Genomic DNA, 12782 nt, shown 5'->3' with positions numbered 1-12782 from the left:
CCCTGTGCCCCCCTCCCCGTGCTGTGGTGCCTGCTGCGTGGCAGGCTTGGGCTGTGCTCTGAGGTCCCAGCAGTCCTCGGTGCTCTGGTCTGGGGGGCCCAGAGCTTGGTGCTGTCGGCTCTCAGGAGAGCGAGAGCAACCTGCTTCACCCCGAGCTGCTTTCAGCAGAAGTAGCCCTGAGCTCTCCGCTTCCTCAGACATCCCAAGGCGCCAGTGCCCCCGTGCTCTGCCGTGCTCAGCGCAGTTCTCTGGAGCAGTGTCAGGTACTTTCTGGCTCGGGGATCCTCCACTGCTCACTTCTTTCATTACTTTCTAACTTCTCAAACCTTTTTGGATGGCTCCAGTGAGCACTGGGCTTTGCTCTGGGTTTTCCCTTAGCTCTTGGTCCTGGAGGTGGAACTCACTGCTGTTGCTGTGCTGCCCCAAGACAAAGCCAGAAATGGGTTGTGAAGGTGAAAACACTTCTCTAACGGTCTGTCCTGGCAGTGCCACAGTGTCGTGGGGTGGAGGAGCTGTAGGGGCCTTGTCCTGCAGCCTCACAGCATCAGCTTTGTCTACACCTTTCCTGGCAAAGGTTCACCTGAACTGGTCTCAGAAACCTGGGTATGGTGAGCCCATTCCTGTGAAGAGCTCTTCGCTCATTAGCGTGTCTCCTAATTCAGGCGATTCCTAACACTGAAGTTCACTGCTTCTTAGTTACAGCAGACCGATCTACTGACGACTTTGAAGCCGTGTTTCTGCAGGGTCAAAGCATGGCTGCGCAGACAGTGACACATCTTGACAGGCGCAGCCTGCCAGCGGGAGCGGGACCTCGGCACCAGGACATCGCCACAGCTTTTGACCCCGGACTGTGGACGTGGTGGTGATGTGGGAAGAGTCCTCCCACGTGACAGGTCCCTTCTCAACCCTCCTGTGCAGGTCGCAGGTCCTTTATCTCAGCGTAACTAGCCCCAAGACTCCAGGCCTAGAAGCTGATGTGGGGTTTCTTGGGTCTCAGTGGGAGCACATCAGAGATACCAAACAGACGTTTGTTAGTGGAGAATGAGCTCAAGGAAGTAAATTTATTGGGATGCTTCACCAGATGCTGTGGAGAGGCACAGAGTATATGGAAATTAGTGGCATGTAGCTTTTGTGTTTGCCGTGACTTCTGGAGGCAGCTAAGAAACTCAGATGAAAAGTCACTCCAGGGCTGAGTGTCTTCCTCCCACTGGGAAGGTACATGTGGAATCCACAAATCTCACAACTGATTTTTTAATTCTTGATTATGAACATAACAGCAAGGAATCATTGGCAAGCGCAGGGGAAAAGAGCTGAGAAGAGAGGGAGCCTGCACCCAGAGAGGGGAAATGGCAAGTGGCATTTTGCTAAAGCCCTGCTACGCTTGGGCTCCTCTCTCTGCTCCAGGAAGGCTCAAGCTCTTTGGCCACACAGAGCCTTCACAAAGCATCCAGTGTGGACAGGAGGGGGCAGAAGCATTAACAGTACGAAGCCGGTTTGATGAGGATAAGGGAGGATTTGCAGTTCCCCTTGCACAGGCTGCCCCATGTCATGCCGCCCTTGAAATTCAGCCGCACAGAGTAACACGCTGAGTACCACCACCCACCCTCATAGCTGTAGGCACAGTTCTTACTGTAAGTGTCCTGATCTCGATCCTTTGTGGAGAACTTCATGTTGTCATGCATGGTCTTGGGGTTGTCCGAGGTCATGGCATCGCCCGCGGTCCCCGTGTAGGAGCCCAGCCTCAGCCGGTAGCCGTGGGACTCATCTTCCACACTGAAGAGGTTGTAGTCTGCGAAATTGGTGTTGTCCGTGGAGTCCTGGATGACGAACCTGACCTGGTAGACCTTCTGCTTGGCGATCTGATGGATGTATTCGGTGCCCAGCCAGTACTCGGTACGCACGCTCCCAAAGCCGTACTTGTAGGTGCTCCAGGACTCAGCCCAGGTGACCGGTGTGTCTTTCTGGTTCCTCTGGATGACCGTCCAGCCCCCGTTGGTCACATTCATCTCGCAGTACACCACGAGATGGTGGAGCCCTTTTGGCTGAATGATGTAGACACCGCTGCGGCTGCCACGGGGGACCTCGCTGCAGTCCTTGGGCCAGCCTGGGGCAGGGAACAGAGATGGTTATTAAATCCCACACAGTGAGACATTGAAAGCACCTGATATTTCTTTTGTGCCTGTATCCTATCGCACACACATTATTGGGCTGTGTTCCTGCCACATGTTTACAGGAAGAAATCAAAGCCTCGAAATGATCAACGCAAGAGTTGGGCTTCATATCTTCCTGAGACAGGATTCAAACTGATGGGGACAGACCGCCAAAATGTCTTGGATGGGTGAGATCCAGCTGGATATTGCCTTCACCCAGCACACAATACACCCTAGCCCAGGCTGGATCCAGCCGTGCAGTGCTGTGGTGGTTTATGTGTAGCATCCAGGTGATGTTTTACCACACAGACAAATGCAAATCGGGGTTATAAAGTTGTTCGCTGTTACATGGAGGCTGTACAGCATTATAGTAACCTCAGAAACCCTGGAGAGAGTGTGATCAAGACATCCATATTACTAGTAATTAAATTAGCCCTTCTGATCTCAACAGGGCAAACCCACTGGTTTTCTCTGGGCTTACCCCAGTAGCTCTTTAGAGACTTCTTGACTTGCTTGATTTGATTATGGTCTTTCCATGCTCCAGCGTGTCAGCCCCTTGTACAACAAACAGCTGGATGCACCTACACACTTCTGGGAAGGGACTTGCTCTGCTCCCAGTACCTCTGCTACTGGTTATTCCTACTCAGTGAAGCCATATCCTGTGGTCCTATGGGCTAATGCTGACTCAGTCAGTTCAGTAACGCAATTGGTTCCTGTCTTACCCAGTCGTCCCATCAACTGTATAGTGAAAATAGGAAAATAATCAATTGCCACTTCCCAAAGGCCCAAAATCATCACTTTCTAGTTAGGATTTTTGGGTGGAAAATTCCCCATGCTAAAGATCCTCATCAACTACAGAGTCCAAGACATGGCTGGTAACAGAGTTCCCCTGAGGTTATGAGCTGGGGCACCTCAACATCAGCATTTTTCCTGGGAGAAGCCAGTGCACGTGTAGGACATGGGCTAAGGTGGCTGACAGCTCTTCACGAGCCTCTAGGCTCCCAGCAGCGGTGCAACCTTATGAGCAGATGTAGTCCTTGAGAAGAGACTTACTGTGGCCTGCTGGTGGGCGGGGAGCAATGTCTCTGACCTCTCGAATGTGTTTATCACCATTATCTGTATTAACAAGAACAGAGGGGACAGGAGTGAGTGCTGTGAGTAGACATGTCAAATGCCTGCTGGGAGAGCATGACCTTCTATAGATGATGTTCCTGTTTTTCTGTTGTTGCTTCTGGTTCCAGAGAGTCTTTACCATTTCAGATACCGGCCAGCTGGTGGTTCGAGGGAATTCACGTGATGTTAGCATGGGGCAGATGCTTTCTTGATGAGGAGGATTTGGGCGCACCGTGTGGGGGAAAGACCCCAAATGGTGGTGGCAACACTGGAAAGATGGCTGTTGAAGTGCAGTAGAAGCAGTTAGGAAGGGACTCGGAAGAAAAGGGATTAGCGGAGGGAGAAACGTGAGAGCAGACACAGGAGAACTGGTGCAGGTATCAGGAGCTGGGAGAGGGGCTCTGTTCAGCTGGCTCAGAAGGGAATTTGCAGGGTGTTGCTGGAAGAGAGGATGGTTTAGAGTGAATTCATGCAATTCTTTTGCAAGGACGCCTTGTGTGTATCCACTGACGGCTGTAAAACAAAGGAATGAATCACAGGCTTAGGGAATAACGAAAAGCATTCCTGTCCCCTCTCTGAAGCAGATGCCTAACCCTGCAGCTGCTGGCCTTTGACACCCTCAAATATCTGCTCCCCGCTTTTGCTTTCAGCTGATGCTTTCCTATCCCTGCCCTTATGAAGTGTTTACCTTAAGCCTCTTGCACTGTGTATAAGCCCATTCCTTCTCTTACTACACCCAGAATACACTTTTTCCTGCAGACAGACTGTAATATTACTGTCATTCCCTCCTCCATGGTCTTCTGATTTTGGGGCTAAGACATTTAGCTCTTCAGCTTTCCCAGACACAGTCTGCCTGCAAGATTTTTGACTCCTTTCTTCCTTTTGACTCTCTCCAAATGGGTCTTGAAGGCCACCAGTGAATGTGGTGGATGGCTTGAGCCTTTGTGGAGTGGGAGACACTCATGTGACGTGGTTTGGAGGCCTTTCCTACCATGGCATTGTCTTTCACTACAGCCGCATGAAGCTGTTCACTCACGTTTGTTTTGTAAGACACAGTCTGCCCCTGCTCCTTTCTGCCTTCACTTCCCATCCGTTTGGAAGGACTTATCACAAGTCAAGATTTTCTAGTGTTAGCCTGTCTTCTCCGGCATGCCTCCCTGCTTACCCATCTTGCGCTCATGCTGCTCGTGTTTTCAGAGCACCATGCCAGTGGTCTGGGTGAGAGATGAGTTGAAGCCCAGAGTACACCCCCTTTCTCTACTCAGATTTGTGTTCTTGGTGAAGCCCAAGCTCTTGCCTCAGTCACGGGTTCCCCTCGTGTTGGCTGTTTCCTGACAACTGACCTTTACAGCGAAGGCTGGTGTGAAACCAGCATCAAGCACTTGAACCTTGAACCTTTCTGCCAAGAACTCTTCCTCCTCCCTTGGAAGGGAACTGACTCTTTCTGTCATGTCAAGTCCCACCCACAGCCCCCCAGTTTTCTGCCAGGAGTGTTTCTCAGAGGCTTCCTCATTGCTCCAATATACCCTGTGTTTGTAGGTTACCCTGTGCCATCACCTGGCTGATTGCTCCCTGTCAGTGTCACTGTTCTTTGTAGTAACCTCCCTTGGTTCCTTTTTATATTTAATTCACTCTTGAATTCAGTTCACTGCTGACCTTGTGATTTCCAGAGGTGGCTACTGTTCTCTGTGTCCTGAAAACACACTGATTATTTGCCTTCACATCTTTAACACTACTTCTCCAAGAAGAGCCTGTGGCCCAGAACACCCCTGGCTCAGTCTTACTGCCAATGAGACCAAACCTGTACCTCCTCCTGGGATCCTGTGAACTCTGGGCTTTGGACCACTGGACTCTCTTATGGGCAGAAGAACTTCACACCAGACTGGAGAAGAGATAGGCAACAAGCAGAGGAGGACTCTGAGGAGGTTCTTGTTCCAGTAAGACAGCCTACATTGCATTGGCACTACCCACACACAGAACAGTATTTAGTCCTTCCTCTGTATAACAGGGGTGTGCTCAGGTTGGTGTGGAGGTCTGCGTAGGCTCTGGCTGAACGTGACCTTTTTGGCCACTCCCTGTTGTAGTGGTATACTTACCAAGCTGGGAGGACTCTGGGAGAAAATTCATAATTTCATCCAGTGTGCCATTGAGGAGATGCAAGTTTTTTATGTCAAAGGCAGGAAGAGACGCTGCCACGGCCAGCAGGCAGGTGAAAAGCAGGAGGCAAAGGCGCTGGGTAGCTGAAATGGGAAGAGATTGGGAAAAGAAGAAAGAGATCATCACTTTTCCATTAGAGAGCCATGATTTCAATTTGACTCCTTTACTTGCAGAGTGAAATAAGAAAATAAAATTATTTACGCGTAGAGCTCCCTCTTGGAGCCATAAGCCCCAACTCACTCATTTAGATGAGCCTTCATGTACTCATTGGCAGGAGTCATTAGCGGTGGCAGCTGCTGTCGGTGGTTTTTGAGACAGAAGAAGTGTGAAAACCTTGCCCAAATGCAAAATGACTGTAATCAGAAATTTCTGTAAAACCCAGGTCTCAGGGCTGGAGATAACAAGCAGGGTGAGCACAGAGGGAGGAATCCCCTTTCCTCCCAGCTCCCATCAGGCTCCCATGACACACTCACACCGTGTAAACTGGTACTGCACCTGCCTCTGGTCCAGGTTTGTGGGCAGTAAGAACCCAGACGTCTGGGTGGGAGCAAGCCCCGGGCAGGTCTGTGTGTAGTTCTCTGCCCTGCATGAAAGCAGCATGACTGAGAGAGGCAGCAGAACCTTCCAGGAATTACTGCCTGGCTGGTGCAGATTATGTCCTTTACATGGTTATATGGCTACTTCAAAATTTCCATATGTAGCCAGCTGCTCTGCTTTGTTCTTGTCCAGAGCAGCTAGGGAAAGCAGCACACTTCTTGCAATATTAAGTCTAAATAAAATAATTGAAAGTTTATCACGATTCCTAGAGAGCGGGGCATTGTGGAGACACCTGCCCACGGGGAAATCTGCCCACGGTATGACATATGCAGCTCACCCTGGCAGATTACACTGCTGTGTGCGATTGCAGCCACCCTAGAGACAAGCACCCCTTTCTAGGGATGCTCAGAGTCGTCCCAATCATTTGTGCTGGTTACAGTTTTACAGCAAATGTCTTTCAAAGACACTTCAGTCCAAACTGATTTGTTTCTCAATTCCTACATATTATTTAGTGTCTTGATACACTTGTGTTTAGAGGCGTGTTTAAAGACATCTCTGCTTTAGGCCACCAGAGAAGCAATGTTCCCTCCACTGCCGGCCTGTTCCCCCATGAATGGTCATGGAAGGTCTGGGTAGGAAGGAGATGCAGGGGAGAGAGTCAGCCTCTCCCACGTGCACTTCTGGGGACAGCAGTGTGCTTTCACAGAATCACAGAATGTTAGGGGTTGGAAGGGACCTCTGTGGGTCGTCTAGTCCAACCCAATCGATCATCTAACCTCCAGACCTTCACACCTGTTCAATACCGCTCCTTAAGCAAGAGTGTCTAAAAAAATCTTTATTCTATTCTATGGTATTTAATACTTCACTTGGAGAAATGAAAATCACCAAGAACGTCTGGTAAATATGAGGCTTGTGAAGTGGGCTATCTGGCACTCCAGGGCTACGCTGATACAGCCTGAAAACAGCAGAAAACGCAGACTCCTGCTCCAGCTCCCAGCCCAGGGCACAGCGAGCCCTGACAGTGCAATGGACCCAGCACTGGGACAGCCGGGCTGCGGGGCGGAGGGAGCCCTGCCGAAGATCAAGCGCTGGGGTGCCCTGCGAGCCGCAGCCCCACGCAGCGGTGCCGTCCCCTCACCCCAGCCCAGCCCGCACTCACCCATGCCGTCTCTGCGGGGACCCTGTGGAGCGGGACGCCGAGCGGGTCTGGCCTGGCCGGAGGGGTGTCCGGCCTGAAGGTTATAGGGCTCAGCAGCTGAGGGGGTGGAGGCACGAGACCTGAACTGCAGCACTTGTCCTCGGGTTGGCAACCGGACTGGTGGTTTACGGCTTGTTTGCTCTTCATCATCAAGTGAGATGTCCTCAGACAATGGAGGCTGTGTCTCACAAAGGTGAAGAGCTTTCTTCAGAAGAAAAGCAAATAATTTGGTGCCAATAAGCGAATGCCTTAAAACGACCGCAGTTCACAGCGCCTGGCTGCCCCGCTGCCCCGTCAGGGTTTCCCCAGGGAACGGCATCCTCTGGGCACTCCCAAGTAACTACCCAGGTGACCTTCCCCCTCTGGATGGAAATCAAACGTCAGGCGTAAATCACTCTCTCCAGAGTCGGCATCGCCCAACAGCCGCTGGGGACCCCATTAGACCTTTCAGGGAAGAGGTACTCGAGTGTTCCTGCAGACTGCACTGAACTTCCAGAAGTGCCGCTCCGGGTGCCTCCTGACGTGCCTGGCCTGCCACCACCACGCTGCCTCTTGCGCAATCTGCGCTGCGGTCTCCCCTTGCCGCAGTCACAAGGGCCCTTTGGGAAATGTGAGGTGACACCGACGTAAAACGGTCCCACTCCAAGCCCTGCTCTGCTACTAGGAGTGCTTACACCATGGATTTCTTACAGAAAATAGCAGACCATCCTTATTCTAGGGACTGATACCCATGGTATTCTGAGTTGTGAGGACTTCTGTACCCCAGCATCCACCTTGTGCTGGACAGCAAGGATGGCAGGAGCAGGCTGGGATTTTGTCACAGGCTGTTTGCTTGCAGCATGGCTGTGTGGTCACGGAGGCTCCGGTGCATGCCCTGATGTGCTGCTGCTTCTGATCAGCAGCAGATGCAAACAAAGGCAGGCAGCAACCCTCAGCAGAGCTCCACCAACAGCTTCCAGACCCCAGCCAGCTTTTCCAGGTTGCTATGGCTGGGGTTTGGCAAAGCAGGCAGGGGGAAGGCCATAGAGGGGATTTCTTGAAGCCCCAGCTGTGTCCTGGGGCCCAGCTCCTGCTCGGTGTAAGTTTGGCATTGAAAGAGCCACAGTTGTGGCACAGAACTGTTTATTGCTGCATCCTGGACTGCATCTGGACAAATGCATCCAGGAGAGTGAGGGAAGGGATTATTCATTTCCATGTGTGAGGCGGCAGCTGGAGTGCTGTGCCTTGCATGGGGCTCCCCGTGCATGGCAGCAACTAGAACCCCAGGCGTCCCACTGAGACCACCAAGACAGTCGAAGCAGGAGCACGACTTACCTGGACAGGCTGAGAAAGACAGGCTTGTTCAGCCTGGAGAAGGGAAGGCGGAGGTGGGATCTTGTTGCTGCCTACAGCTGCCTGGTGGGAGGGTGGAGAGCAGACGGAGTCAGGCTCCTTGGAGCACCGTGTCTCGTTTTGGACCCCTCGTTACGGGAAACATATTGATAGACTGGAGCGAGTCCAGAGGAGGCCACCGGACTGGTCAGGGGCGCAGAGCTTAGGACATGTCAGGAGAACCTGGGACAACTGGGCTTGCCCCACCAGAAGAAGAGCAGGCAACGGGGAGGTCTTATTGCTGACTACAGCGACCTCATGGGAGGGTACAGAGAACATGGAGCCAGGCTGTTCAAGGAGGTTTATGGTGGTTCAATGAGAAGCAATGGATCAGAGTTGAAACACAGGAATTCCAGTTAGAAATAGGGACTTTTTTTAACATGAGGTTGGTAAAATATTAGAACAGATGCCCAGAGAGAGGCTGTGGGATTTTCATCCTTAGAGGTGTTCAAGACTGGACCATACAAGGACCTGATTTGAGCAGGGATTGGATTAGATGGCCTCCAGAGATTCCTCCCAACCTAAATTATTCTATCACCTTATGATTCTATGACTTTCCTTGGAGGTGGACAAGGATAGGATGAGAGGCAATGGACATAAGGGAAGGGAGGGAAAATGGAGACAGATTAAAAAAAAATTCAGCCTGAGGGTGTTAAAAGACTGGGGAAAGAAGAAAAAAAAGAGAAGCTGTGGGATCTCCATTCCTTGACATATTCACAACTGACCCAGACATGATCCTAAGCAACCCATTCTAAGTTGTGCCTGCTTTGGGCTTGAGCTCAGACCAGAGACACTTGGAGGTCCTCCTGGTCTTGGTTACCCTGTGTTTCTCTGGTTCTCTGAAGAATCCCCCTCCCTAGTCCTTGTGCCTCTGTATCTCTGCAGGAGCACAGCCATGGTGCCAGGCCTTGTGCAAGATGCAGAGCTGGCTGCAGCAGAACGTGTCTTGAGCAGCCGCTGTGTAAGCCCAAAGAGCTACAGCAGAAGCTTGAGGGCCTATGGAGCGTGAGAGACCCGATTAGGCAGCCAGGCTGGTGTGATTTGCTCTTTCAGGATAAACTGTCTTGTCCCTGAGGGCACCAGCGGGCCTTAACGACTGGTGACTGGTCCCATCTGGGACCTTTACCTGGCCCCATGAGGCTGGTTTCAGGCTGGCCCTGGGACTTCAGTCCTAACCTGAGCTGTACTGTGTGAGTACTGGTCTCCAGTCCCCGCCCTGGCCTTGTTTTCTGGATGGATCTTAGACCTGAGCTGTAGATGGCTTCTTTCCTGGATGGACTGCTCAGGTCCATGTTGTAGCATATTTCCAGCCCTGCCTTTTGCACTGTGTCCTTTTGTCCAGCACATTGGACCTGGCTGACTGCTCGCCTTGCCTGGAGCTGTGGCCAACACTCGCTCTGCCTGCTGTGCTCAGACCCGGCAGGATGGACCCCCGCCAGCGTGGGCATTGCCTCCTCAGGGTGCACCCCTGGCTTCTGACTCACCTGCCCGTGGGGAGCAGCCAGCCTTTGCTGCTCTCAGAGAGCTGGGTTGTGCCTTTGTTCTCCTCCTTTGAGTCCTGCATGGTGCTCCCTGCTCTGCCTCTCTTGAGTGCAACCAGTGGTTGCTGTCCTCAGCTCTGCTTCCAACCCCTGTCTGCTCAGAGGTCTGCTTGCAGATGTCTGCTTAGAAAGAGGTCCCACATCAGCGTGATCTAGAAAACCCCTGTTTGATAACTTTGAAGACACTGTCCTCTGGAATATTTGAGCTAAAGTCAAGACTGGGGTCTCTGCGGGACCATAGATTAGCTGTCCTCTTGACAGACTGTTTCTTTGAAGGAAATACCATCTGTTTGGAGCAGTCTGGTGTAGCCTGCTGCACCCAGGGCAGGGAAGGACATGGTCTCCACGACATGCGGGGCCCATGCTCCTGCTGCGGCCAGCAGCCCTGTGGCCACTAGCAGTCCAAGTGGTGGCTCGCCAGCAGCAGCTTGCCTGCCAGCTGGGCCACAGGCATCCACCACAGCCCCCGACGTGGCATTGCTCAGTGCTGGCATCAGCCCACGGGAGCCCCAGGTCATCCACTTCCTCTGCCCCCACAGAAAGGGGACATGGCCCCTCTGCCTGTGGTCCTTCTTCCCAGGGCAGCTTGGGCCCCTCTCCATAGACTCGGGACTGCAGCTTTCATGATTCTCCCAAACTAAATGAGTCTCTGGGCCTCTAACCAAGCAAGCAACAGGCAGATCTCAGGGTTCAGATGGAAGCTGATCCAGACACCAACTACCTCAGAGAGGCATCAATGCCACTGGCCATCCAGACATGCGAGATGCACTGCTTGATGTGGGCTCCCGCAGTATGGAAAGTCTGGTGGGAGCCTCAGCTTGACACTGGCTTTCTGTGAATCCCAGGTTTAAATTTGTGCCATGAAGAAGACATCTGGTCAGTAGGCTACTGAAACCAACACAGGAGAAGAAAGTAGAAGGGCCACATCTCTATCCCCTTAAAATGGGCTTGACAAAGTGATGGAGCTGTCTTCACCTTCTGGTGTGAAGAACAAGCCTCCCTCCCTGCCCTGAGAACATTTTTCTCCTGTAGAGGAAGCAACCTCCAGTCGACCCTTCTGAGGCTGGTGGAGGATCTGCAGAGTCTCACCAGGCCAAAGACAGAGTTTGGGAAGGAGAGTGGCAAAGGGACCCACAGGCACCTGTTTGTGACCTGGAGCCCTGGCCCCCTACTCAAAGCGTGCAGTTTGGGGTGCCAGGGGACACAGCGACTTCTGGCTGCTGGACACTGGTTCCAGCCCAATGACTTCACCCATTGATCCTGAAACCTGCCAGTGGAGAGGAAGCAGGCAGGCACCTCTCTTGAGTACCTGTCCTCGTCCTTCCAAGGTCACCTTTGGGACCGGGCACATAGGAGAGCTAATCTCTCCTCCTTTGCTAGTTTCTGTGTATATGTCCTTAAAAAGCTGAGTCTCTCCACTTTGGTTTGACCACGGCTCTCCAGAATTTGCTCCAAGCACGCAATTCACATGTAGTGTTTGTGTAGCTGGTAGAGTCAATAGTTGAAATCCCTCATCATGGAGGGTATTATTTTGTACGTCTCTGGCTGGGAGGGCATGCCTCCCTCCCCTCAGGGGCTTCAGTTCTGCTGTCATGGGATCTGAAAACTTCTTGAGTCACAACCTGCAAGTGCCTCCTTGTGCCTTTAGAAATAACAAGTGTGAACACGAGTGGGTGTGTGCAGTGCCTATAAAGTCACCGCGGAAAGCTCGGCGTGGGAGGGTGCACCACCGGGTTCCTGCTCTCTGCCGAGCTGTGCTGTTGTGATGGGTGAGTTCTCTTCCCAGTGGCACACTGCATTCATGTGTGGTGCTGGGCTCAGACAAGACGTGACCGGGGTGAGTATACAAAGGCAGAAGCTGATTAGCAGAGCAACAGCCATGCTCGTGCCTGGGTGATGCATGCTGCGAGGCACCCTGGTAGCAGAAGGGACGCAAGACCAAAGCGCCAAACGACACGCATGCTTGGTGCCAGCCTATGCTTTCCCCAGGCTACCTATGCCCTGTGTTCCCGTGTCCTGTCACGGGAGGTTAATGTGGAGACCTAGCTTTCCACTTGGTCCTTTCCCTTCCTGACCAATGCATGTGGCACCTGTGGTTGCACAGGGGTCCTTCCCCAGGCGTGGTGGCATCTCCCCCAGTAACTGAGCTAGTCAGGGCGTAGGGGTGTGCTGGTGGCCAGCATGGAGGATTTGGGCTTGTGTCACTGTGTGGGCCCGGGAGATTTCCTGCTGTCTGCTTGGGAGCTGGCATATGTGCAACAGGACCCATCTCTGGATCTGGTTTCCTACTAGCTGTCATTGGTCTGGAGCAGCTTATACAAAAGACTTAAGCATGATTACTTCAAAAAGAACTGTATCCTGTGATGCCCCCGCCCTGGCAAACTACTCTTCCCCAGATCTAGATGTGTCATTGTCCTCTCTTAGCAACTCTTGGGCCATAGGTTCTGAGAACAGAACTGCAGTTTTCGGGCTGGCTGGTGCAGGGGTTGACCAGGAGGGTGGCAAAGCAGTTTCTCCTCTTGCTTCAGCCCTGCAGGGGCAGAGCCTGTGCCGAAGCTGCAGCTCCCACCACCCCGGGAGCCCCTGCTCCTGCCTGCGCCCCACGGCTCTGCCTGCCCTGGTCCGAGCTCCGCGGGAGCCGGGGGGCTGCCCGGGGACCCTGGTGGTGATGGGCCCTTTCTTCCCCAGGGCTCCAGGCTGGGACGCGTCAGCTCT

At 52.7% G+C, this 12782-nt stretch overlaps 1 protein-coding gene across 1 annotated transcript; it reads right to left on the bottom strand.

Annotated features, from left to right (window-relative positions):
- Window positions 1–1475: 1475 nt before the first annotated feature.
- On the bottom strand, window positions 1476–7305 carry LOC104331517 (angiopoietin-related protein 6-like). Its single transcript, XM_075440505.1, has 6 exons — window positions 7117–7305; window positions 6509–6585; window positions 5894–6003; window positions 5360–5503; window positions 3204–3266; window positions 1476–2104 (listed from the first exon to the last, which is right to left on the bottom strand). The coding sequence occupies exons 1-6, from the start codon at window positions 7303–7305 to the stop codon at window positions 1476–1478; spliced, it is 1212 nt and encodes a 403-aa protein (XP_075296620.1).
- Window positions 7306–12782: the final 5477 nt, after the last annotated feature.

Source organism: Opisthocomus hoazin, chromosome 20, assembly GCF_030867145.1.
Source record: "Opisthocomus hoazin isolate bOpiHoa1 chromosome 20, bOpiHoa1.hap1, whole genome shotgun sequence".
NCBI classification, from domain to species: Eukaryota; Metazoa; Chordata; class Aves; order Opisthocomiformes; family Opisthocomidae; genus Opisthocomus; species Opisthocomus hoazin.
Note: the sequence above shows the minus strand (reverse complement) of the source record. Positions and strands in the feature narration are given on the sequence as shown.

Bases quoted from the DNA above. Each gene is read 5' to 3' on its own strand.
- LOC104331517 (XM_075440505.1), bottom strand. From the start codon at position 7,305: ATGATGAAGAGCAAACAAGCCGTAAACCACCAGTCCGGTTGCCAACCC. The intron at 6,004-6,508 runs GTCTTTAAACAC...GCTTTCATGCAG, and splicing joins TGGTGGCCTAAAGCAGAGAT to GGCAGAGAACTACACACAGA. The intron at 3,267-5,359 runs GTAAGTATACCA...TTGTTAATACAG, and splicing joins CCCAGAGTCCTCCCAGCTTG to ATAATGGTGATAAACACATT.